This window comes from Mustelus asterias, chromosome 19, assembly GCF_964213995.1.
Source record: "Mustelus asterias chromosome 19, sMusAst1.hap1.1, whole genome shotgun sequence".
NCBI lineage: Eukaryota > Metazoa > Chordata > Chondrichthyes > Carcharhiniformes > Triakidae > Mustelus > Mustelus asterias.
In genome coordinates, this window is record NC_135819.1 from 52,209,100 (window position 1) to 52,223,040 (window position 13,941).

At 39.7% G+C, this 13,941-nt stretch overlaps 1 protein-coding gene across 6 annotated transcripts in view; it reads right to left on the bottom strand.

Annotated features, from left to right (window-relative positions):
• The window catches only part of brd1a (bromodomain containing 1a), a 42,052-nt gene that overhangs the window by 13,292 nt on the left and 14,819 nt on the right, over positions 1–13,941 (bottom strand). For 4 of the 6 annotated variants that reach the window (XM_078235540.1, XM_078235541.1, XM_078235542.1 and 1 more), the window contains exons 3-8: positions 12,194–12,350; positions 9,277–9,408; positions 9,014–9,142; positions 6,780–7,092; positions 1,147–1,392; positions 152–652 (exon numbers count right to left, since the gene is read on the bottom strand). In XM_078235540.1, coding sequence (XP_078091666.1) covers positions 152–652; positions 1,147–1,392; positions 6,780–7,092; positions 9,014–9,142; positions 9,277–9,408; positions 12,194–12,350 — 1,478 coding nt within the window. The remainder of the gene's footprint in view (positions 1–151; positions 653–1,146; positions 1,393–6,779; positions 7,093–9,013; positions 9,143–9,276; positions 9,409–12,193; positions 12,351–13,941) is intronic. The other 2 variants (XM_078235544.1, XM_078235545.1) reach the window with 1 other exon arrangement.

Genomic DNA, 13,941 nt, shown 5'->3' on the forward strand with positions numbered 1-13,941 from the left:
GACTACTTTTTAAAAAAACAACACTTTCAGGCAATAGTTGCATGTATATATTGTACTGGCATACAAAGGATTGTCCTAGATTAATATATTTAAAAGAGCAATATTTAAAAGATTCAAATTGCAACAATTCTTAAGATTTCCAGATATTTACCTAGGTCAGGTTTTTTGAGAGGCAACTTTTCACCATCTCCCTCAGAGTCACCACACAAGCTACGTGACCTCTTCCTTGGCTGCAACAGTGTCTCTAGTCTGGGAATTACCACGGATAAGAAGGTTTTTGTTCCAAGCTGCCCCTGAAGTGGTTGAGTGTCTGCATTTTTTGTTTGTTTTTGAGAGTTCACACTTTGGGGTTTTCGGAAAAGACCAGAGGAATGCCGACCAATATCAACTGACGAATCAGCTACAGTCGTTTTTGAATTACTGACATCACCATTACTCAGGTCATCTGTAGTATGTCCATTCATTGTAACATTGTGCACGGAAGCACTACTCACTTCACTGTCAAATTTAACTCTTTTGTGTAGTCTACCCTGGTCAGTGCTAGGTTCTATTGGTTTGAGGGTAGGTGGTTCGGATGGAGTTTCTGAAGATGGCTGAAGAGGCAAAGAATCAGATGGCTCAAGAGTAGGCGGCACTGAAGACTTTGAATCACCTGAAACAGTACATACAATATTTACAAAAATCTTTAAAATAACAGTACAAGTAGCTTAACAGTATTATCACTTTTCTACTATACAAGGTCTGCCTGCATCAGGTTTTAGTTAAATAGTGTTTGCATATGTAAAACCATACCATCACAAAGTAGTTACATAAAAGGGCATCTCAAGAGAAACTAGCACAATGCAATTTTATTTTGTATGAATCAGTAGTTAATTCACTTCCCAGATTTGAAATGCCTAGACACAACCAAAGTTAAACTGCAGAATAGAATGTGTTAACTGGGCACAATTATTCTCCATAATTCCTGGGTGCTGACTTCAACTTTGGAGTGATTGATTTCTGTGGAGCTTTTGCTCAAAGTAAACAACAGCTTCTCCAATGGTTAATCAGCAATCTTCCTCATCCCATGCAGTAGATGGCTTTAGCAAAGGATTAAAGGCAACTGCATCAAATGTATTCAAAAATGATATTCATTGCATTCCTTACCATCATGTTCTGTTTTTGTCCCATTTTCAACGACACTGCTTTCAGTCTGTAGCTGTTCACTCTGAGCCTTCTGGTGGCTTAACCTTAAGCGGATATTATTAATTTCTTTCCGCAATAACTTGGCACGTCTAGATCTGGCACCACAGGATTTCATCGCACATGTCATGTCCAGTTTGTCAAGCAACTCCTTGAGCTGCACTTCCAATGACATGTGCTCTCTATTTGCAGGTACTAATATTCTATCCACTACAAGGAAACAAATGATCAATTAACAGACAATTTTAAATCAAGGGTTAACATTAAAATAATCACTAAGTGACAGATATGAGGTAGAGTTTCTGCTAGTTTTTGTACCCAGATTCCAGTGCAATTGGTGGAACTAACAGAAGACTGGGAATCTGAAACATTGTGAGCTGTGCTCAAATGCTTTAAGTGATAGCTGGTGCGGTATTATAGTGGCATGGTAGCACAGTGGATTCTGTTGATTTTGAAAGGCTCTTTAAATTGTACTCCTTTCTTCCCCTAACACACAGACAACAGTAGGTACATACTGAAGTCTTTCGCATCTCAAAAATGTGAAAGGGCTGGGTGGGTGGGATGTTTAGAGGATCAGTTTTCTACAATTGTTTAAACAGATTTAAAATCCAGTTTGCCCGAATTACATCCCAGTCACAAAATAGTCCATCACTGCCCCCCAAATTGTCACAATTAAAATTCTGTTGATTTTGAAAGACTCTTTAAATTGTACTCCTTTTTTCCCCCCCAACACACAGGCAACAGTAGGCACATACTGAAGTCTTTCGCATCTCAAAAAATGTTTAATTTATCTCTAAAGCGTACACCAATTAAACCATCAAATAGTACAGTATAGCTACTTTAGATCATTTGCAGTGTATTTAAGATGGAGGATTGGACTTCATTAATAACACCTACTTCTGGTCATTTTCTTTGTCATTATTCTCCATTTCCTTCATTAATCTTTCCCAGCTATAAAGGTTATTTATTAGTCACAAGTAAGGCTTACATTAACACTGCAATGAAGTTACAGTGAAATTCCCCATGTCACCAAGCTCCAGCGCCTGTTCAGGTCAATGCACCTAACCAGCACGTCATTCAGAATGTGGGAGGAAACCGGAACATCCGGAGGAAACCCACGCAGAAATGGGGAGAACGTGCAAACTCCACATAGTGATCCAAGCCGGGAATCGAACCCAGGACCCTGGTGCTGTGAAGCTTTCGCATTTCTGAGATGCGAAAGACTTCAGTATGTGCCTACTGTTATCTGTGTGTTAGGGGAAGAAAGGAGGACAATTTAAAGAGCCTTTCAAGATCAACAGAATCCACTGTGCTACCATGCCACTATAATACCGCACCAAGTATCACTCTTAAAAGGATATCTCTCTCAGAGTTCATTTTAATGGTAAAAAGAAACAATTACATTGTACTGCACTGATCAATGGAAAATTATACATTTGCGATTATGCAAATATTTGGAAATTTGAATTGTAATCTAAACAACACAATTTCACATTCATATTGAAAATAATTCCCAATTGCAATCAAAGCAGCAACTCTACCTCATGAAGTAAACTGAAGGCTGGCATCAATACATCAATATTAACATCCTAATCTTTTTCATAACTGTAACAAATTGTAGTTACGCAGCAGTTTAACCTAAAATTTTGTAATTCCTGTGATAGAATTGGAATTCTTATTCAACATACTTTCATTTGTGAAAACATAATAGAAAATGCACATTTTTATTTACTGAACATATTGGTATTTGGTAATTTTTAAAGTAAAACTATCAGCAAAATGGAAGCCCTCAATATAGAGATGATTTTACTAGTTGAACAGTTACTATGAATATTTATGTTTAGAATTTTAAAAAAGGGCAGGAGGGCAAACTAACATATCCTACCTTGAAGCTGCTTAGCCAGAACCTTGTTGTATCCTCGATTTATTAAAATAATTCATTTCAATGGAATGAAACAGTGCAAAAAGTAGTAATTCAGCCCATCACTTCTGTACTCTTTGTTAGGTAATCCAACTAATCTCATTCCCCTGCTCTTCCCCACAGCCTTGTAATTTTTTTCCCTTTGAGTTTTTAGTTAATTCCTTTCTGAAAGTTACATTTGTTTTCACCGTTTGAGGGCGTGCATTCCAAATCACAACTTGCATTAAAATAAATTCCTCCTGTTGCCTTTGTTTCTTTTGCTAATTGCCTTTAATCTACTGGCTGTCAAACCTTCTGCTACTGGAACTAGCTTCTCTATTTATTTCATAAAAAACATTTATGATCCCCAGTGTTATTCCAAACAAACCACTCTCTTGTCAACATACCCAGATGCAAGATAAGATACTAATAAAATTAAAATCTCCTTCCCATTGAAAATAAAAGTCTAACGTCTGAAATTTTTGTGGAGTTTTTCCAATCGTGTGCTGTAACTTCACCCAGAAATACGTATGAACAACAACAGAATTTCTCCAAGGTTTCTGCTGTACATATGACAGATAATAAGTTGAGAGAAATTTAAAGTGAACTGCACTTCGGAACAAACGGCAAAATCCTTTAGCTAGACCTGTTTCTAAATTATTTAGTCTTGAAATACAAATCAACTACTGATGTTACCTAAAAAAAAAGATTATGAATGAAAAGTAATTATTGTCCACGCTAAGGTGACAAATGTAAGCTTAGGGCAAAAAGGAGGTTCCTTTCCATTTGCAGTAGCTTCAGACCTCTCAGTCCTAGGTCACTTATGACACATTCTCCACACTTCTGAAAGCCTTTCACCTTTAATTATTACACACTGTTTCACAATTAAATGTTAGTACTTGTTGCGGTTATCGCTGTGATTTCTGTGCCTAGTTAGTTCTGTGCTGTGATTTTACATCACTAGTAGGTAATTGAGCCCTCTCATAAGACAGCATAAGTAACTGGAGCAGAAGTAGGCCAGACGGCCCATCAAGCTTGATCTACCAGTCAATTAGATCATGGCGGATCTGATTGCGGTCTTAACTCCACTTTTCTGTCTGTTCACCTTGTTGATTAAAAATCTGTCTAACTCAGCCTTTAATATATTTAATGACCTAGCCTCCACTTCTCTCTGTGAAAGTGAATTCTAAAAGTTAAAGACACCGAGATATTCCTCCTCATCTCCATTTTAACTGGGACAGACCCTCTACTTTGAAACTGTGCCCCAGAAGAGGGGAGTTCCTCTCAGCACTGACCTTTAGAATCTTGTACGTTTCAATAAGATCAACTCTCATCTTTTAAATTCTAATGACTTTGGGCCCAACTACTCAACATTTCCTCATATGACAACTCCTTCATCCCAGGAATTGGCCTCAATGCAAGTATACCCCTCCTTAAGCAAGGAGGATAAAACTATACAGCACTCCAAGTGTAGTCTCACCAATGTCCTGTAGAGTTGCAGCAGTGCTTGCCTACTTTTTAACCTCATTCCCCTTGCAATAAAGCTACTATATCATCCTAACAGTCTCTTCCACTTAGAAACCTTAATTTACTGAAATATTTCATTCAATTTCAGCCAGATTTTAAAGAGGCTCCAGGATTGAAAGGGCATTGGTTGAACTCAATTTACAGCCTAAGCCTGCCATTGCAACGCATAACATTTACAGTTGTGATGTTCAATCCAATCTAGATATTGACAACTGGTGTTCCAGGTCCAAAGAAGAAACACAGATCTACTTCCGAATTACAATCTTTTCAAAAATTGACTTATTCTGGCTCTGGAATATCTGACACTACTTTCCTGGTCATGCCAATCCTGGCTTAAATTCACGTGTCAAAATGACATCAAAAAGCCACAACGTTTTAAACATTTGGTGCCTTTGTCTGCCTGTTGTGAGACGTGCGAGCACTCTGACCCAATTTATGCCCAAAGCATGTTATGGAGATAGGGTTAAATTGGGGCATGTGTCTAAATTGGGTTCTTCTCTTGGTTAAGAAACCCTCTGTCAAACTGAACTTTGGGAGTGTTGCTGCATTCATTCTCAAACACACCCACTAATCCTTCAAGGCAGCTTTCTGCCCAGAGACTTGTGCAGAAAGTTGTTGAAATGAAGTGCTGCTCTGTCTACCACTGGACTGAAATATGAGAAGAGCAACATGTCACACTCCAGCTGCTGGGAGAATATCTGCCACCACTGTAACTTTGCAAGAATGACGGTGAACCTTTAAAAGGCATCGCTTACTGCTCGATTCTCTGCCCACTCACCATCCCTGCAGTGAGCTGCCATAAAACATTACAGCGCAGTACAGGCCCTTCAGCCCTCGATGTTGCGTCGACCAGTAAAACCAATCTAAAGCCCATCTAACCTACACTATTCCAATATCATCCATATGTTTATCCAAAGACCATTTAAAAGCCCTTAATGTTGGCGAGTCCACTACTGCTGCAGGCAGGGCATTCCACGCCCTTACTACTCTCCGAGTGAAGATCCTACCTCTGACATCTGTCCTATATCTATCACCCCTCAATTTAAAGCAATGTCCCCTTGTGCTAGCTATCACCATCCGAGGAAAAAGGCTCTCACTATCCACCCTATCCAATCCTCTGATCATCTTGTATGCCTCTATTAAGTCACCTCTTAACCTTCTTCTCTCTGACGAAAACAGCCTCAAGTCCCTCAGCCTTTCCTCATACGACCTTCCCACCATACCAGGCAACATCCTGGTAAATCTCCTTTGCACCCTTTCCAATGCTTCCACATCCTCCCTATAATGCGGCGACCAGAACTGTACGCAATACTCCAAGTGCGGCCGCACCAGAGTTTTGTACAGCTGCAACATGACCTCCTGTCTCCGAAACTCAATCCCTCTACCAATAAAAGCTAACACTCCGTACGCCTTCTTAACAACCCTAACAACCTGGGTGCCAACTTTCAGGGCTCTATGCACATGGACGCCGAGATCTCTGTTCATCCACACCACCAAGTATCTTACCATTAGCCCAGTACTCTGCAATCCTGTTACTCCTTCCAAAGTGAATCACCTCACACTTTTGCGCATTGAACTCCATTTGCCACCTCTCAGCCCAGCTCTGCAGCTTATCTATGTCCCTCTGTAACCTGCAACATCCTTCCGCACTGTCCACAACTCCACTGACTTTAGTGTCATCCGCAAATTTACTAACCCATCCTTCTACGCCCTCATCCAGGTCACTTATAAAAATGACAAACAGCAGTGGCCTGAAAACAGATCCTTGCTGAACTTCAGGATGAACATTTCCCATCAACCACCACCCTCTGTCTTCTTACAGCTAGCCAATTCCTGATGCAAACCGTTAAATCACCCTCAATCCCATGCCTCCGTATCTTCTGCAATAAGATAAACAGTTCTCTGTAGCATTAGCCCTTCAATCATAATTAAAATGAACCATGGCAACTAATTTGGTCCAGGCCTTTCACAGACATCATTGAGCATGTTTTTCAGCTGCTTCATCTGCTTTTAGCAAAAGTTGAATTTCGCAGCCATCAGGAGCTATTCGCCAGAGGAGAAATAAAATGCAAGCAAAAAAAATGCTGTTTTCTTGATCATATGAAATAGTAGAAAAAGCATTATAGCACTGGATCAATGTATTCCTAGAAGTAGAAATAAAAATAAATACCTTCATCCCATGTCAAAGGCTTAGTTGTTTCACACTTTGGTGGTTCAGGCAAATGCATTGAACTTTCATAGTCAAAACCAATTCGGTCAGCTTCACGACGCGCCTGTCTTAATATGACACCTCCCTGATCTCTCAGTCGCACAGCTGCTCGGTAAAATATAGTATCCTTTGCATTGTATTTCATACAATTATCTACAATGAGGTTAACATCAGCTTCAAACTCATCTAGATTATTATAACCATGATCTTCTATCCTTTTTCTCATTGTGGAGAAATCCATTGGGTGCGTTATATGATCTAAATAGTCCGGAACCTGAAAGTTGAAAATAGATTTTACTTAATGATGGGCTTTCAAGTGCATTATAAACAAATGTTTGCTGACTGCAAAAGATGCCAAAATATTTTGAAGAAATATACATTTCTAGCAATCTAAAAACTAGTTTAATGAACATAAATTTTAGAAGATGCAAGTGGCATAAAACTCAATTTGTAGGTATTCTAGAACGGTAAAACCTGCAGGACCTTTATATGGTCAACTTTCCCCAAGCCCATCTGACTGCAGATGAGCACTCAATCCTGTTAAGAACAAATTTGTTATTAACAATTGCAAATGCTGTGGGAAATACACATTGTCCTCACATCATCAATATGCAAAATGTTGAATCAAGATTTTGTTGATTTTTGTTTGGGACAGGGAATGCAGTTAGGCGAGGTGGATGGTGAGGATTGGGGGAGTAATCAGATTCTAAAGTAGCTGTATTAACAATGTACGTCAGTAGCCTCTATGCCCCACAAAAACAATCAGCCTACAAATGGAGGCACAGACATATAGACAAGGATGGCAATTAAGGGCATGGTCTTATGATCTCATCCCACCCGCCGTTTGGCAAGGTGAGGTAACACACCTGGTTTCTCACATTGCCCAATCATACCTGTTTTGTTGGTGAAATCAGCTTCACACTGAAGCCAATTTCAATGACATGGTTTAGATGTCGTTAATCAGTCCCAGGTGCTATTAGCTTGCTCGCTGGTCAAACTTCTGGTCGGCAAGAATCATAGCTGGTTTCCATCAGTGAAGACCAGATGCGATCGCCTCGCCGGGGGGAAATCTGATGCCTGGGTGGTTGGGGGTAGGGCTGGGTCTGGCAGGGAGAACTCTGCAGACGGGGGTGATCGGCAGGAGGGTTTCGATGCCCAAGGGGTGGGTGGGGCGGCTGCAGATCTCCCAGTCCACTGAAGAATTGGGATTCCTGTGTAATGGCGCCCCAAGAACTCAACAGCCGGCTTCACTACTGACCTGAGGCTTAGCCCTCTGCTGCTGACAAGAATCATATCCTGGCACATTTTTGCATTTAGTGCAGTAAGATCATGACTCGCAGCCCGCCGAAAAAACCGGCGTGATTTTCTCTAATTTTCTCACTCGTTCGGCATTTAGAATTTTTTCACAAGATTGTGCCCTAAAACTCCAATGCCTGTGAAGGACTCAATTTCCTTCACCCCCCCCACCATGCAAGCAATGATAGAATTTTGATTTTTCTGTTAATGTTTCCTCTTGCTATTTGTAGAAATCATGACAAAATAAGCTGTTATTTTCTTTAAAGATAAATATAATCAAAAACTCATAACAGGGTTTCAACTTGCACCTAAATGGACACAAAGTGGATAGCCTGATCCCGCTGTCCAACCAATGATACTGGCAAGAGGCAGAAAGTCTTTTCAGGTTTGCACCGAAATGCTGTATGATCAGCAAACTCCTGGTGCAATTTTTTGACAACACACCTGTGCTGGGGGTGGTGGAGAGCACAGGAGTGACAATATTTAAACATGTGTTCATACTACATGTATGTGTATGGAGAATAAAGTCAGAATAAAGATGGCAAGGGATCAAAGATTTTCAGAGAGCACCAGGAGGCTGTTGTGGAGAGAATCAGCAGAAGGAAGAAAGTTCTATATTTTGCTGATGGGAAATTTGCCAAAGCAAATTTCTCAGCAACAGTGACAAAGCTGGCTGAGCATGCGATTGTACATAGTATCCTGAAACAATGTTTATTATAGGGTTACCAGTTTTTCTTTCCCATCTGAAAGTATAAAATAATCCATCCCAGAAAATGTGCCAACTTTTATTACTCCCAAGAAACTGCATTAAAATTAATCTTGAGCAGTTAAATAGAAATAATCTGATTCTGGCCAAAACAAACATTGGATTCTTATGTTCAAAATTGGGAGGTTCATACCTCTTTCAAGCTCACAGGCTGTGCAAATATGTGCGCCGTGTCCTTTTCCTGAAGCTGCTCCAAAATTGAGCGCAACATAACAGTTAATGGTGTCAGCTGGAGCTCCATAGCCACCTGGTGAACTTTGACCTGCCAATATTTAATTAAATATGTTTAAAATAAAGTATCTAAAGCTGCATCAAATCACAAAAGTTAAACTTGAGTAACACCCCTTAATTTGAAATTATCCTAGAAATTTTACAAGAATGGGCATTGAACAGTACCTGTTCACGTTTTAACTTTTCACGTTTACGAATAAGTTCAACCAGTAACCGTGCTCTTTCTAGGTCATGTCGTAGCCTCTGCCAGTACTTCAGCTGTTCTTTCATGCCATTTTTCTGCTCATCATCTGTTCTCTTTTCCAATCGGGAAGGAAAGAAAAAGGGAGAGAAAACAAGCAAGAATTCAGAGTACAATTCTCTGGTTAAAAAAAAATTGCGTATAATAGTTTATATACAAAAATCATTATTTTCTTTCAGTTCCCCGCTAATTTCACTCCGTTCCCCCTTAATTCCACAAATGAAACCCTTTCTCTGTAGCAAAAATCTATATATCTATTCAATCACTCTTTCATGCGATCTCTTTGTTCCAGTAAAATTCCTCTTGGATCACCTCTTGGTATGAATCCCATTTTAATTCTTCAAGTCCAAGAACTGCAGATTGAACATCTATGGTGTGCAACTATTTTAGCCATTCATCATTAGATTTGCTTGAACCACTTAAAACACCATCAGGCCTGCTTTTGCTCAACTGTCAAAACTGGTCACTAATCAGGAATCACCCTGGAATGCAAAAATACCAATTCCCTGCTCAGAGTCCTTCAACATAAATGCCTTCAATTAAAAGAAGCCAACATTTAAAAGCCCATACGTAGCACTGAAAAAAGTCCACGTTATGGGACAATTTTCAGAAGCTGGCCAAACCTTGCCCCTCAGTATTCCACGGAACCTTGAGATTGAACCTAAAGAAAATTGATGCTAATCAACAGATAGCAGTTCATGTTTGTAAGTTACCGGTGGCAAACAGCATTTGTAAGTACTGATCTAACAGAAGAGAAACAGAACACTTATGATTGTAAGCTTATCAACAAACTTTTTTTTAAGTTGTAAGCCTTGACCATTTGTTCACCCAGACAGTTCAGACCAAACCTTAGGATTAGGAATATTAGAGGAGAGAGGGGCAGGTTCACATACCCACACCTCTCTCCTGCCTCCATTAAAAACTATAAATCAGAACCTTCCTGTTCACCATTAAACCCTCTTTCCCTCGCATCCTGAGTTAATACACACAATTAGAGATAGGCCATTCAGCCCCCTTGTGTTATGCATTTCCTGATATTTTCAAGCCTATTCCCACTGAACTGTTCACCAACCAATTTTCCTCCCCAATCCACATGCTTGTTGACATTGTGAACAACTCCCTCTTCTTAGGTAATGCACTCTCCATTTTCAAATGTTATCACTCACTTTCCAACAGACACACCCTTGATCTCTTCACCCTTGCAGACCACCACATCTTAAAGTTGAAGTTTATTTATTAGTGTCACAAGTAGCTTACATTAACACTGCAATGAAGTTACTGTGAAGCTCCCCTAGTCGCCACATTCCGGTGCCTGTTCGGGTACACGGAGACGGAGGGAGAAGTTAGCATAGCCAATGCACCCAACATCTTCTACCGTCTTTTCTCTTCCATCATCCTCGAATGTGTTGTTACCTCCCAAATCTGTACCCACTTTCCCCCAACTTCCCCTCTGCCACAGCACTGAAATGACACTGCCTCAATCAGAAATAACATTGTGATTAGGACGGTCTTGCACTTTCATGCCCCTACTTTGTGACCAGTCTGCAGCCTTTCACTTAATCACACCTCCTTCTTCAATGCCTCTCTTCCATTGTCCGCCCAGTACAACTGCCCTCACCTGGTTCCATCTTATCTATCTAATTGTAGTCAGAAAATCTCCGACAATGGATTTTATTACTGCATCAGTACTGTTACCTCTGATCCCCCTAGTACCGATTCTTGGCTTCCTTTAATTGTTTACATGCTGCCAAGGGGCAGCAACTTCTGAAGAGAGTGTTGTGTTCCATATATACACTTACGACACACAGTTCTACGCCAGTTCCACATTAAACCCACCCCCCACCACCACCTTCGCGCTCCCCCCCCCTCACCGTTAACATCTTAGGTTGACCCAGACAGTTTGTAAACTCAGCATCCTCAAACTGAGTTTCCAACCATATCATCACAATTACAAAGATTATCCACTTCTACCTGCATAACAGGACAATGTTATGCAACTTTTGAGAAAAACAATTGAAGAGTAATGTGTATTTTACTAAAGTTCACTGCATAATGTTTCATGAATTCTTGGAATCACTGCCTTCCAACAAACAGTATCTCCTAAATTGATGAACAACTTGCACTTCTTTCACTTGTATGTTAACATCAGTAACACAAAGACACACACGGATACATGCACACACAGACACAAAGCATGGACAAACAAGCATATTATTTTCATATTTGAAAGATTTCCATTGGCATTTTCAACAAGAATATTACATATCTTAACAGTAGGAACATTGACTTTTCACTAAGAGCAGCCATTACAAATGGTTACTTTGCCTATTTTTAAAAAGTCTTATGGATATCTCCCCATCCATGTGCATCCTGTTCAAACAGTAATTGTGGTTGAAAAGATAAGTGCACTTGAGTCTTGGTCTTTACCAATATCACTATTTACTAATGACAAGGTATAAATAAATAAGACAAAATGGCTCTCATTAAAATTTTCCTTTCTTGCACAGAAATATTTGGCCTGAAGTCAGAGATTAGAAACTCAGAACAGACAGAACAAAAATCTAATTTATGACCCAGGCATTTCACAATAGGACATGTCAAAGCAACCACTTCTTTAAAGAAAATTCTATTTCAATATTGGCATATGCAGCCTGTAATGCAACACTAAATATCTTCATAGTTTAAACCCAAAATGGATTTGTGACGAGTCAAAACAGGAAAGTAAATTCAACTTTCTAGATCAGGTACCATCTCAAATCAGATGTAATCTTTTCACAAACAGCTGGTTTGACAAGTCTGAATACGGAGGAAAAGGAAAGAAAAGCAATACATAACCAATACCTGCTGTGCACTTCTCGGAGTCTGCAAGTGTGACTGTAATCGTCGAAGTAGGGGTACACCATTTCTTGATTGTCGTTTAAGTGTCCAGTAAACATATAATCTCTGTATAAACTGTTTCTTTCGTGGCACTGACACCTGACACATGATTTTGTTTAGCCTGCAAAGAAAAAGCATCCTAAAGTAATAATTTACTGTCATAAACAATCATAAAGACGTTTTGGGAAACTGAAGTCCAAGTGGTGAAGATGCTTTATTTAATATTGCATCAACTTTCTTTTTGCCCATTATTTTAATTATTTTTAGTCAAAGCCTGTGCCCTCGTATTTTGTTCCACAAGCAAAACAGAGATCCAAGGAAGAGTCAAAAATGTTAATTTTGCTTCTCTCTCCACAGACACTTCTGAACCTGCTGAGTTTTTCCAGCACTTTTGTTTCTACTTCAGATCTCCAGCATCCACAGTATTTTGCTTTTACATTTTGTAGATGTTCATGGATTCATTAAAACAAAGGAAAACGTCAGAGACTATGATAGTAATTTGGCAATGCTTTTACAATTTCTTGCTCTTACTACAATAAAAATGCAATTAATACTTTTTGTATAAAAGTATGAGTAGAAACATGAAGCAATCCTTGTCCAAGTGCAGCAAGACCTGGACAATATCCAGTTTTAGGCTGACAAGGGGCAAGCACCACACAAGTGCCAGGCAATGACAACATTGAACAACAGAGAATTAACCAACTTGACATTCAATGGAATTACCATCACTGAATTCCCCCACTATCAACATCCTGGGGGTTACAATTGACTCAAAACTGAACTGGATTAGCCATATAAATACTGTGGCTGCATGAGCAGGTCAGAAGGCTAGGAATCCTACGGCGAGTAATTCATCACCTAACTTAAGCCGACTCACCATCCATAAGGCACATGCCAGGAGTGTGATAGAATGCTCTCCACTTGCCTGGATGAATGCAGCTCCAAGAACACTCAAGAAGCTCGATGCCATCAAGGACAAAACAGTCTGCTTGATTGGCACCTCTTCCACAGTCACTCCACAACGACGAACAGTGGCAGCAGTGTGTATCATTTACCTGATGCACTGCAGGAACTCAGCAAGGTTCCTTAGACATTATCTTCCAAACCCATGACCACTACCATTCAAGGCAGACAAGAACAGCAGACATATGGGGAAGTTCCCCTCCAAGCCACATACCAGCCTATCCCAGAAAGATATTGCCATTACTTCACTGTTGCTGGGTCAAAGTCCTGCAACTCTTTCCCTAACAGCACAATGGGTGTACATACACCATAAGAACTGCAGCAGTTCAAGAAGGCATCTCCACCACCACCTTTTCAAGGGCAATTAGGGATAGGCAATAAATGCTGGCCTAGCCAGCAATATCCACATCCCATAAATTAATTTTAAAAAAACGAAAGAAATGAGTGGGCTGAGGAGCTTGAAATTAAAAAAGATACCTTTGCATGTTATGGTTAATTCAAAAATATAATTGGAATGTCACTGCACATTATTTGTTTAAAGTAGGCTCCCATGCAACATTCTATAATATTTAACGATCTTGACACTTTATTGCAATCTTACAATAAAACAATTTGCAACTGCATTACATGACAAGATTTGAAAGGAAAAGTACAGGTCAATAATGCAGCACAGATGTGACTGTTAGACTAATTACAAAGATTCTTCACTAATGTCCAAAAATAATGAAAATTTAGTCAACCAATTTATG